Raw genomic sequence first — 13705 nt, forward strand, 5'->3', positions numbered from 1 at the left:
GAAAAATCAAGAAGGGCATAAGGATAGCATGTAAGAAAGGTGGGTGGCTTTCAATTGGTCAGTCAAAAAAGGCCTCATGACCCAAAACAGTACATTTTAAATGGTTATGGAGAACAGGAATCTGAAATTTCTAGAGAGGCAGCATTATATACTCCACAGAATAAGAAAGGCCCACAGTTAATAGGAGATTGAAAATTATTTCTACCAACCCAAAAAGTAAAGCTCTTTAATCATGGCTGGCAAATTTCTGCTGAGGAAATACAGAGATTGCCAAACGTCAACCTGAGAAAAGAGAATCAACATTACCCGATATCCACAATTGCCAGACTTAGTGATGGGAAGATTATAGCTGTTTCTTCATTCAATCATTACAGATAGATATTTGACCATTTTACACCCATTTTTAACTATCCAGCTTCCATACTTCTTCGTGTGCTTTTTTTAACTCATGATGAAAATACATTATTATGAAGTCACATCTAAGTAGCAAGCTTAACCCCATGGGACGGAATAAATTTTGACTTTGTTTTAATTGTTATCTCTTGGGAATTTTCCCGGGGAGCAGGGAAAAAAAGAAGTTTTTAATTATTAAAGCTCTCCAAAAAGCTTATGAGATATTTACCATGGGAAAAAATGTGTATGGAAAGAGGACCATAAATAAACAAACCAAAAAATAGTTCACATTTGCCTGTGAACAAAAAAGTGCAATAAACTGCTTTCATAGGTGTTATGGGTTGAACTGCCTCTCCACTCCCTCAAAAAAAAGATATATTGTAGTCCTAATCTCTAGCATCTAAGAATGTGGAAACTATTTAGACATAGGGTCTTTACAGAGGTAATAAGGTTAAAAGAAGGTCATTAGTATGAGACCTAATCAATACAACTGGTGTCCTTATAAAGGAGAAATTTGGACACAGAGACAGACACATAGAGAGGGAAGACAATGTGAAGAGATGCAAGGAGACTGCCATTTACAAGCCAAAGAATACCGGAGGTGAGCACCAGCTAGGAGAGAGGCTTGAAGAGCCCTCAGAAGATACTAACCCTGTTGACATCTTAATTTTGGACTTTTAGCCTCTAGAATTGTGACAATAAATTTCTGTTGTTTAAGCCACCTGGTTCATGGTACTTCATTATGAGAGCCCTAAGAAACTAACATAACATGTGGCCAAGAAGAACAAAAGGAGCTCAGTGGTAGGAGGTAAAGAGTGAACTCTGCCTCTCTGCTTCATCCTGTACCTTTAGATTTTACCACAGTGTCTGGAAAAGAGCAATGAATGAATGAATGAGATAATGAGTGAATGCAGGCAAGAATAAATTAAAAAATGAACAAACCTAACTGAGAGGGATTTAAACTGGAATTTTAGAGTAAGCAGCCGGAATGACAAGATAAAAAGACACCAAGAAAGGTACTGAATTATTAAGAAAAACCAGAGAATGTTCAATATGTCCCAGAAGAGACTAATAAAGTATAAAAACTGTACAGTACAGAGGCTAACATTCTAATTCTGGCCAGGCTATCAGTTTATTAAGGAACTGTGATAAAGTCACCAGCCTACTCGGGCCTTTGTTCTTCATCTATAAGCTGGCTGGACAGTCTAACAGCTAAATATCATTCAACTTGTGTTCAGTGTTTCAGATGTCTATACAAAAATAAAGAAAGTGGAATTGACACTTTAAGCAAAGGAGATATCAGTTTAGAGTATCAACAGGACTTGCTAGGAACACGTCTAGAATCATGGCAATGAAAAGGTACGCAGAGTCTTTTATTACATGCTTTATCCCATTGCTTCTATGCTTATACTCCTCCCCTTAATACATTTGCTAAATAAATATTAAGGGCCTACTTTGTGCCAGGCGCTGCTCTAGACACATGGGACTACAGCAGAAAATGAAGCAAAACTCCTGCTCCTGTCGAGGTTATGTTCTACTGGAGAAGAAAGATGACATTTGATATATATATATATATATATATATAAATATATAATATGTTCATAAGTAATATATACAGATTTAGAGGGTGCAGGGATGAGGACTCATGGTGAGAGGCAGAATTATTTAGAGAACGAGGTAAGGAGAACCGCTTCTGTGGAAGTGAAATTTAAGCAGAAACCTGTACACAGGAGTGAGCAAGGCAAAGATCTCGGGAGAGAGAGATCTCAGCATGGGTCCTGGGTGGGGATGAGGTGGGCACATCCCAAGAACAGCAAGGTCAGCAGGTGCAGCTAAGCGAGAAGGGGACGCAAATGTGGGGTGTGATGGATGAGGTTGTGAGACAGACAGAGACCAGACCATATGGGTCCTTGTTAAGAAATTTCTAGTATATTCTGAATTTGATGAGAATCTACTGGAGAGCTTAAACTATGGGGTGTGTGACATAATCTGAGGTAGATTTTAGATCACCCTAGGTGCAGTTAGAGAATTGACTGTAAGGCAGGCAAGACTGGAGGGAGTCCAGGGGCTAGTGCACAGTGTAAATCTAAAAAGATGGTTGCTTTGGTCTGGGCTCCCCATAGCCAAGGGAAATAAATCCAAACTCGAACTAGGCAAATCCGATCCCCTCTGACCTGTTCCTTACTTACCTTTCCAGTTCATTTACAGTAAACCTTTCTCCTCCTCTTTGCTTTATGTCTGTTCAGCAATATGAACCTTTGCACATTCTGTTCCCTCTATTTAGAATGACCTCTATTTTTCTCTTCATGGTCCAGTAGAAATGTCACCTTCATGTTTCAGAACCTTCTCTTTGAAACATTTCCTCCTCTTCCAGGAAGAGGAGATCTTACCACAGAATCTTATATAGTATAAAACTGATCTTTCATGCTGTATTTAAAGTGTTACTATGTTGTCTCAATGCTTACTGAATGGTGTGATTTTTTCTCAACTTTATTGGTCTGAGAAAATTAACAATATGTAAATTACTGAGCCAAATTTCTTAATTAAACTCACGTGACTATCCTTACAGTACAACTAATATCACCCCATTAATTAAGAAATTAATTTAATTTAGTTTAAAATACACTCAAAGCATGTATAGAAATTTGCAAATAAATAAATTATAAAATTCACCTCTTAGAATCTAAGTTTCTAAAATGCTAAAAACATTGCCTGTATATGAAATGGTCTACCTTGTGTGTGAAATAAAACAACATCTTTGAATCTGTATATAATTATTCCATATTAAAGCATGCACTGAGTTTGACCAACTAGAAAAAGAAACTATTGAATTGTGGTCCAAGGCTAAATAAATACACTTAGGATTTTTCAGGCTCAGAGTATTATTGAGTAATACACTCAACTTCTTTTATTATTAGGTGGTTAATCAATATTACTGGTACAATCAGTAATACAACCCATACAACCCACTGTATCTTTTATTTCACACTTGCATATATGAAGTGAAACCTGTGAGGAAAAAATATTGACAACTTAAATCTCTTCTTTAACTGAGTTCCTTTGAATTAAGGGCACAGGGCCATATATTAACTAAATGATCAATCTATCAACTGGAAAAGCCTTTCTTTCTAATGACTGAAACCTTGATTATTACTTTAAAATACTGTCAAAAGACACATTTTCAAAGTTTTCCAAGTAATTTTTGGGTGAATTCTTAAGCCACAGTTATAAAAACAAAGACTTATATAACATAACTCAGTTAAAAATCGCTTCTCACAAGAGATTTAATTCTAGAAACAAAGCCATAGATAAAATAATTCTATGGAAACTGAATTAAATCTCAATGCACCAGTGGTTCCCTGACTCAATAGTTATGACCTCTGTCCTCTACATGAAGACAGTTTGTAGAATATACTATTTGAGGAAGTACATAATAACAAAATGCCACTCTGAAACTAGAAAACTTAGACACAAATTTGAAACTTATTAATATGACTATTGATATGTCTGTATACCTATACATAGGCTTACAGTCATATATAATGGCATATTTTTCAGCCCACAATCAATGTTTAACACATACGGGTCAGTGGTAATATAGCAATATCTCCGAAAAACCTATTTAGAAGCTTCAGGGTTTGAAAACCCAGAGTTCAGAAACCAGTGCATTATGGGAACTTTTAATTTGAACATAAATCTTGTTTTAAATTGAACTATGCTATTTCTCAATAATCTTCTAAAGAGTTATATATTAGATTTTCTTAAGCAAGATATATTTGCTTTTATAGCTGATTAATAACATTTCTTATTCCCAGCTATAGAGATCTTCACTAACGTGTTCAATAGATCTAGATATGTTCTTTTTCCCCTCGAAGCATAACTATACGTTATTTCATTATTTAAATAATTAATCTCTATTATTCGAAGAAACATAAAAATTTCAATATTCAAAGAAACAAAAAAACACAAAATTCTCTTTGCTTCTGTAAGCATCAGAACTAAGGCTTACCTAAGCTTAGGTTAAGGAAGTTGCCAGAAAAAAAATACAGCCATGCATCACTTAACAATGGGTATACATTCTGAGAAATGCATAGTTGTACAATTTCGTCCTTGTGCATAGAGGGTAATTATTTAAACCTCAATGGTATAGCCTACTACACACCTAGGCTATATGGTACAAATCTTATGGGATCATCCTTGTACATGCGGTCCATCGTTGACCAAAAGGTCGTTACGTGGTGCATGACTGTAAGTATGAATGAACAATAAAGATTGTATTACACTGTCATCTGCCTGCCCTAGAAAAGCTCTCTTTTGAACAGCAAATGTCCTAAGCCCTTTTATGAAAACATTCTGGCTGGAGGAAGAAGAGCCTGATTAGATGACCTTCAAGGACTCTCCCACTAAAGAAGTCCAGTCTCTAGGGGTCTAAATTCATGGTCATCCTTTGCCTTATCTTTTTATGTTCAATGCTTATTCCATCATACTTGAATACAAATATCAATTAAATCACTGAAACCGCAGTCTACAATTGACACTTAGGAGATTTCAAGATTAGAATAAAACTTTAATCTCAATAATCCATAAAATAATAAACTTTTTTCTCATTTTGCCTCACATAACATGTTTTCTTTTTTTGGTATTTTGAAGTGATGTATACTTTTCTATTTTTTCCCCAAATTTCAAATGAAATAGTCCTCAGGGAAATTTAGTATTAGCTTTCTAAGGTAGCAGGAGCCTTATTGCCTCCTAAATCTGCAAACACATCGTCCACATCAATTTATCTATTGTCTTCTAACTGAAAAGAATCACTCTTACCGTGTAGCCCTCGGTATACTGAAAAGGAGCCCTGGAACTTTCATCTGCTGTTGGACTCAGAGGCTTGGGGTCAGACATGGACCGCTGCATCATCTTGGCTGTTTTAGGACTTGCTGGGGGAACTTTAGCCATATCTGGGTGCAGTACTTTCTGTGGACTTATATCATCAGGGAGGGGTTTTTCATAAGGTACAAAGGTAGATTCTAAGGCTTTGCCTGGTGAAAGTGGTGAGATGGGTGAATAAAGGACCTTTGGAGATTTGGGTGGGGAAGGAGCCAGCTGTACTGTGGAATCTGCCCGAAGGTGAGTTGAATAACCAATCTCTAAAGGTGTTGGGCGTTTCTTGTCTTTGGGTGGAGATGTGGCACTCAGATATTGAGGACTCTGTGTGTCTGAATCTGCTTCTGTCTGACATCCTAAACTTCCCCCTTTGTAAGTCTTTTCAGGTGCTGAAATGTGTTTAATTATTTCTACCTTGGCATCCATGCGTGCCCGTACTGAAGGTGTTCTTATGGTTCCAACTGGTTCAGTTTGCACAGATATCTCTGCTACGGTTTGAACTGCTATACTGGAGACTTTGGAAAGGGGTTTGGTCTTGTCAGCCTCTGTAGTGCTGTCACCATATTTCCCTACACGAGCTTTTCTCCTTGATCTAGTAGGCATATCCCATTCATCCTGATCTTCATCATCAGTTTGGACACTTGTATCGACACTCTTTTTAGTTCTCCTCCTCCTACTCACATAACTCCGATCTGCTGCATCTTCATCATCAGTTTGTACACCACTGTCCATTATCTTTTTAAAGCAGTGAGGATCATCTGCCATATTTTCCCCCATCTCATCGTACTGTCCACGGACTTTAGCTCCAGAACTTCTCTTTTTGGGTTGTTTTTCGTCTTTTACAACAACATCTGCTAGAGGTATTTCTGAAACAGTACTCAGGATGCCAGGTGGGGCAATGTACTGAGTAACACCGTCAGACTGAACTGTGTACCATCCTTGGTTTTGTGGTATTTCAATTGCCACAACAGCTGAGGCTGTGGTGGTTGTATCTTCAGTTGCCCAAAACTGACTGCCTTCTGGGGCAGCATACTGACCTTCCAAAATTGCTTGCTCAGTAGTGGTTTGTGGAGAAGCAGTTCCAGAAGGATCATAGTTATACTGGTAGATCTGGCGAATCTTTTGCTCCTCTAGCTGCTGGTGAAGCTGTTGCTGCAGCTGTTGGATCTGCTCAAGCTGTAACTGTTGCTGAGCTAATGTTTCCTGCCTCATCATGAACTGGGCTTGACGTTCTTCTTCTTGCTGATAGAGAAGGTGCTGTTTCATAGACTGCAGCTCCTCCAGCTTTTTTTGAACCATGATCTTTTCTTGTTCTCGGAACCTTTGAATTTCCTGACGTTCCCACTCTAATTCCTCAGCAAAACGCTGCTGCTTAATTTTTTCCAGTTCCAAGAGCTCACGCTCCAAGTCCAGCTGCTGTTGTTGTTTATCTTCTTCAGGGACAATTAAAATACTACTGTCATCTCCCACCACTTCAGAAAACACTTCGGATGCTGTGGTTAAAGTGGGAACTGAGTCTACTGTCTCAGCAGCAAGAGTCTCCATAGTAATGGTTTGCAAACTGGCATTGATATCAATACCAGTTACTGTAATGTCCATTTCAGATGCACCTGTTGTTAGGAAATATGATCTAGGCATTGGCTGGCTCTGGTGCAGGGCGGATAATGAAGTCACTGTGTCAGTTGTGTGCACACCAGACAAATCCCTCACAGAGGTGCTGAAAATGGAGCCAGGTTGTGTGGTGATAGCAAATGTGGAGGGAATTGGAGTTGCTACTGAAGAATAGACAACACCATTAGATGACCTCAAAACATTCCCCACACCATACTGGGATCCTGGAGGTGGAGTCATTCTTGCTGTGGAATACTGTGGGGTACTAATCCCAACTCCTGAAATGACTTGTCGTGTCTCTGGATATGGACCTGTAGTCTTGCTTGAATAATCCATTACCTCACCTGAAATACAGGGTAGAGTTACAGTCCAGTTTCCAGAATGAAGGATGCTTTTTTGGGTTTGAAAGCCCTCTCAATCTTGACAAACACAATGAATAGGACTGCATGCAAATCCACAGGCTAACCTAATTTGATGCATAATAAAAGCAATGTTGAACATGCAGGCACATACAGACTATTTTGGGAAGAACAAATTAAAAAATGAAGAAACAAAAGTGCACATGTACTCCAAAATACGTTGCCAAAACATCCAAAGAAAGAGAAAAAATAATAAAATTGGAAAAGGGGCCGCATTTTCATCCTGAAATGAGATGAGGAACACCATAATGATATTTCAAGGAAAGGTCTGCTGCCACATCATACTGACCTGTAGTAATTCTCCCTGAAGTTAGATCTACCGCTGCATCAGTTCCTCCAGAATAATCAAAAGCATTCTTACTTTTATAAAAGAAATGTCCAGCTTCTGCTAAATTAGTGTCAGACATGGAAGATTTCATTCCCCCAATCCCTCTATAACCATAAGGCCCTGATCGATCATATTGATAGTGGTCATCTCTATAACCAAAACGGTCCTCAGGAAGTGTAGTTGCAGGCTGCTGTGCTGTGCAGCTCCTTCCAAAAGGTAACTTATAAACCATATCACAGCACACGGCCCTTCTTCCTGCAGTCAGATCAACAGGTTTTTCATCATCTTCTATTATTTTGGTCACCACACTTGAAGTAGACTCATCCATTGTTACAACAGTTCTCTGAGACTTTGTTGTACTGAGATCCACTACTTCCCCATCAGTGATCCCCTGGCATGTGGTGCTATCAGTCCATCCACTTGTGACACCAACAGGAGGTGCAGTAACAGGTTTTGTAATAGCCAATGTCATTGCATGTGCTGAAGTACCTAAAGATAAGTTTATTGGTGCTTCCTCCCTAACTGTAGGAAAGGCCTGGCCACTTGGTATCTTGCATGGGGGTTCAGCATGCTTTGATGCAGTAAGCTGGAGTGGTGCTGCGGTTGCATGTTCTACACCCACTAGGCTTTCTGTGCCCACAGTGTAACTTTCATTAGCTGTGCACGTGACAACAGTCACTGTCTCGGTGACCAGAGATATTGGAGTCACTACTGACGAAGTTGCACTGAGATTTATAATAGAGGGTTGCACAGCACTAATTTGTCTCCCATAAACTTCATTTATTGTGGTCTGCCTTTTCATATCCATTGCAGAAGCAGAAAGATCCATACATTTTTCAGTTACATTAATTTCTACTTTTGATACTGTATGCAAATCAATGGCATCACCAACAAGTTGCAACTTTCCAGTTTCTTTATGCTGATGCTTCTCTAAATGTAGGTTATCTAGAGCAAGAGGCTCTGGAGGAATTGATACAGAGACACTGCTGAGACCCACACTGGGGATTAGACTTCTGGCTGCTGAAACCTCAGCCTTGGAAACTTCGGTTGTGGTAAACTGTGTAACTGAAGTTGGGGCTGCTTGAAATGATGATAATGTGGTGACAGGGATAGTGGAAAATGTCTCCAAAGTGCCTGAAAGGTCAAGGTTCTGTTCTGAAGAAGTGGACCTTTCTGCAGCTGTCACAGGAGGAATTACAGAAAACACTGATTCAATGGAAATCAGATCTTTGGGAGGTGATCTCAGGGGCCAACTGGTAATTGCCTGACTACTTGAAGAATCTGTTGGAGTCCCAGGTTCAGATGGCAACGTGATAACAACGTAAGTTTCCATAAGGGATTTGGAAAATCTTGGTGAGGACTTGTTAGAGTGAGGGGAAAGTGGGGAAGTCGGGGAAGGTAATTTATAATCTGCTGAAGTCACTAAATTTAATGTCATATTTGAAGTTAAAGATAGTCCTGTTGGTTTGGGGTGCGTATCTGTTGGTTTTTGTGTAGTTACTGGAAGCTGAGGAACTGCTGGTTTAGGGGCAATTGGAGGTTTGCTTGGCTCGGGTCTATGTGTAAATACAAGTCCGGATGGAATTGAAGATGGCTTAGGAGGAACAGGAGGAGGTGCAGTGGTACATATTTTTGTTACAGGTAACCCATTACTCCCTAGAAAAGCTGTGGTCTCCACTGTAGTAACAGCATCAACTAGAGGTGTTGCTGTAGTAGTTAGAGTCACTGGAGCTGTAACTGTTAACTTTCTTTTAGGATGAACAGTTGGTTTAGGTGAAGTCGGTGGAGGAAGAGGTGGGGGAGGTGGGGGAGATGGAAGGGGAGGTGGAGAAGGAGGAGGAGCAGGAGAAGGAGGAGGTTGTGCTGATGTATCCAAAGAAGAACTTCGAAAGAATGCATGAGTTCTAGTTGGAGGAGAGGAAACAGAAGGACTGCCAGAAGGCAAATGAGATGCAGGTTTTACTTGACCAAAGACCTCTCCAGATATAAAGCATGCAGTTGAAACCGGTTCCTTCATTGGAAAGGCTATTACAGAAGAAGGAGGTTGATCAAACACAATTTCAGATAAGCTAATTTTTGTTAGTTCACCCTCAGACTCCTTCCTTTTATCCTTGTAAGCTTCCAAAACTTCCAGAATAATTCCATTCCCAGTTTCCTTCTTGGCTTTCTTCACTGGGTCTTTTCCAGATAGAGATAAGTCAGTGGAAATAGCTTCAGCAATTAACCCCTCGGGTTTAATTCCTACAGATTCTAGGACAGAAGGTTCCATATCAGATAAGGAAATCACAATATGATCAGCACTAGTTCTACCATCTGTTGTGGCAGTCTGATCTAAAGATATACTTACTTCTTCTGGATAGTCTATAATGCTGCCTGGAAAATATGTTGATGAAGAAATTTCCTCAGAATTTTCAAATTTAGTTACTATGTCCGCAGGCTCGGTATAAACTGTGGTTATGCTATCCAGGGTAGTAATGGGTGAGGAGCTATCTGTGGTACAAACTGAAGAAACAGATGATGTAAGAGAGGGTGTGTCAGAGGGTGGGACACTTTCTGAAGGCTCAGAGTAAGTCAGAATCAGTGATTCATGGGCAATTATCTCTTGAATTTCTCTTGCATAATCGGTTACATATTCATCCTCAATTTCTCCTGTTGAAAAATGTTGAGTTATTTTAACATCTGGGATAGAGAGTGTTGCAGTGCTGGTTGAATCTGTAAGAGATGTTCCTGAGAGAACACTTGATGTCAAAGATGCATCAGGCACCCTGTCAAAGTCCATGGTGGACTCTGTCATATCATCTCTGATGAGGGGCTGGGTCAGACTGCATCCAGGTATTAATTGCATCTGTTGCCTCTTCATGAGTTCTTCATAGGCAGCATCAGCATCCAATAATTTTTTTTCTTCACTGGTAGAAGTGACCATACCACCCAGATCCACTATCTCGTGGCTTTCTGGGATGATATAAGAGCTTGAAACAATGTCTTCTTGAGTCACAACAGAATGTAAGCTTTCTAACTCATAAAACTCTTTCTGGAGGTCTGTAATTTTCTGCATTGGATCTTCATAAATCTGTTCTGGAAGTCTTATTTTTTGCTCTCTCCCTCTCTGCTGCATAAATCCATTTTGATCTTCTTGCCTTGTTAGCAGACTGCCATCTACCGAACCATTATATGTGTCCTCTACTAAAGATTCATAAATATAATCCTCGATTAACATTCCACCATACAAAGGCTCTTTTTCAAAAATTTCATCTCGTTCGTTTGTAGCTGGAAAAGCTTTATATTTGTGGGGTTTATGCATCATTTCTTCATACATCTCCTCAGCACTTTTTAATGCCTTTTGGCTACCTTCTTTCTGCATAATAGATTGCTCATCTGTCGGTGAGTATAAAGACACAGCTGTGGGCAATTTATAAACTTTTTGCACTTCTATTATTTTTTCTGGGCTTATTTCAAAGCCTTCTGGGTCTGACTCTATGCTAGGTGAATATTCAGAACAAGAAGATCGATGGAGCTCCTCCATTTCTGCAGCTTGACGTAATTCTTCTGTTGGAGATGCATCTTCAATGGGAGAGAGATTACTGGGTGGTGTCTTTGGTCTTTCCCTCCTTCTCTGAGCCCGAAGTTCTTCTTTGTCTTTCTTTGATTTCTTACTAGAAGTCTTTCTTTGTTGCTGTTCTAATTCTCGCTGCTTTTCTTGTTCCTTTAATAATTCTTCTTCTTCCCTCAATTCTTCCTCCTCTGAAGAATCTTCAATAGTAGGCAAAAGAGGGCCATGTGATCTGTGCCGAGCTTTGCGTTGCTGTTTGCTCTCTCCTTTTTTGTGACTTGGGCTACTGTCACTGTCCTCATCAAGTGATGACACTGATGTCGGGGATGTGCCAGGAGTGAAGCTGGAAGCATGAAGACTAGAAGATCCTTCCCCCCTTGACCTATCTTCTGGAGAGTCTGTTAGGCTTTCCATTTCTAATTCTGGCTCTTCATCAAAATACAAAGCTGTTTTTTTCTGTGATGACTCTGCAGAGTATTTGTCTGCTATTGTGCTGTTGAGTTCAATCGTTTTGAATCGACGTAGCCCTCCTCCTCCAGCAACTACAAGTTCTTCACTCTCCTGACTTTTAGTTTCTCTGTATTTAAGTTCAGGACTTTCATCAAATGTCTCATCATCTTCATCATGCCACGAATGGCGTCTCCCTGCATCATCATCAAAACTTGCACTACTTTTTCGAGTCAATCGCCTGTGTTTTCCCGGGGTTACTTTCCCTTTCCCTTTTGTTTCTTCCTTCCTCTGGCTCTCAATACTACTACTAATCTCTTTGAGCTGGTTCCTAATGAATTCATCATCTTCAGAACCAGAAGCATCTTCATCAGCACTCATTTCTATGATTTGTTTTCGAATAAAGTCCTCTTCTTCTCCTGATCCTTGACTATCTTCCTGTTTGTACTCATCACTGCTTGATGAACCAACACTAGTTCTCCGTTTTCTTTGTGGAACAGGTGAGTTTTCACTTTCGCTACTGTCTTCAACTGAATCATAAGGCTGTCTTCTTGTAGTTATGTCATCAACAAACTCAGACTTTTCTTCATGGTCCTTTCTGGAAGGAATGTCTTGTTGGCTCTCTTTTTTAAAAGTGTCTTTTTCTTTTTGACTCTCTTTGAGCTCTTCTTCTGCAATTGGTGTTTCAGAAAAACTTTGAGTTTTCTGTTGGTCCTTAGGCTCCTCAGGAGAAACCAGAAGGGGCTCTGTTTTCTTTTCTGATTTTTCTTCAACAAGAGTACTTGCCTGAGCTTCCAAAATGGATAAGACTGTACTTTCTAACTTAGCCAAATCTGAGGGGCTGGAAGGGCTGCTTTCTTGTGAGAAAGAGTCCTTTTTGAGTCCTTTGAGCAAATCCTTTTCATCACTTGGAATAAGACTAGGAATTTCACCAAGTGAACTTGATATTCCATCAGAAGAATATCCTGTGTCACTCAGACCTTGTGGGCTTTTCGGCTGCTGAGAACTTGAAGTGTCTGATTTGTCATCTTCCTTTTCCTAGCAGAGAGGAAAAGATACAGGAAAACTTAACATGGTTAAACTAATAACATGGCCTCTCCATTACTCCCAAATATTATGAACTGAGGAATTTTTTTAACTATATGCCAACATTTAAAAAAAATCTTTGAACGGACACAAAAAATGAAAATAATTGATATATCTTGATTAAGGTTAGTTTTCATTTAACCTAAGTTTAATTAAATGTCAATTCTCAATGACATTTGATTTTATTCCATTAATACGCTATCCTTTTACACTTAAATACCATTTTCCTTCAAAAACATGATTATCTTTCTCAGTACATTTCCTTTGGTAAAGAGTTCAAATTGTTGAAGAAAAAATTTAATAAGTTTTCTATTAACATAACTAATACTTTTGGATTATGAGGACTGGCAAAGAAAAAAGAATCAGAGGATGGGCTTTGTACCTGGCTATGAGTTGTATGGGGTGTTGAAAATTTACTTAACAGAAATAAGCAAGTACCATGGCCATAACGATATTCATCTCACCTACCACAAAGGATTTTTTTTTGAGAGAGATTCAAACAAGGCACTGCCTTTTAAGACATTTTGAAAGATGTAAAATGCTATATTTACTTGGTACTGTTGTTAAAATTATTATTATTCTTTATCACTTGAAATGAATGTTTAGAAATTACAAACTTTGAAAAAGTTATGCAACAAGTGGTCTGACTCATCGCCTTAGCCAAAGAGAAATATCAGCTATTATTTTTGTAGCGTTGTTAATCACATTTGTCTTCAGCATCCCACCTTAAATATACATAATGAATATCACTTATAAATATCTCCTGATTTTCAAAATACTTGGAATTTTACTTTCACACTCAATCAGAGTCAGCTCCCTTCAACCAGTATAATAACTAACTTTTGTGATTAGGAACATGGGCTTTTCAGGGAGCTGGGTCATTTAGGAGACAAGCTACAGTCTTGATCTACTGTTTTCCTTGGGCTGTGATGAGGCCATGCCAGCAATTTGGTTTAAGAATCAGAGAGGCCTTAAATGAAAATGTTAAACACA

The 13705-nt window shown here is 39.0% G+C and overlaps 1 protein-coding gene across 5 annotated transcripts in view; it reads right to left on the bottom strand.

Moving 5' to 3' along the window:
- PCLO (piccolo presynaptic cytomatrix protein) overlaps positions 1-13705 on the bottom strand; it is a 375574-nt gene that overhangs the window by 185163 nt on the left and 176706 nt on the right. For all 5 annotated transcript variants that reach the window (XM_046669722.1, XM_046669723.1, XM_046669725.1 and 2 more), the window contains exons 5-6: positions 7591-12664; positions 5212-7226 (exon numbers count right to left, since the gene is read on the bottom strand). In XM_046669722.1, the coding sequence (XP_046525678.1) occupies positions 5212-7226; positions 7591-12664 (7089 nt within the window). The remainder of the gene's footprint in view (positions 1-5211; positions 7227-7590; positions 12665-13705) is intronic.

Source organism: Equus quagga, chromosome 8 (genome assembly GCF_021613505.1).
Source record: "Equus quagga isolate Etosha38 chromosome 8, UCLA_HA_Equagga_1.0, whole genome shotgun sequence".
NCBI lineage: Eukaryota > Metazoa > Chordata > Mammalia > Perissodactyla > Equidae > Equus > Equus quagga.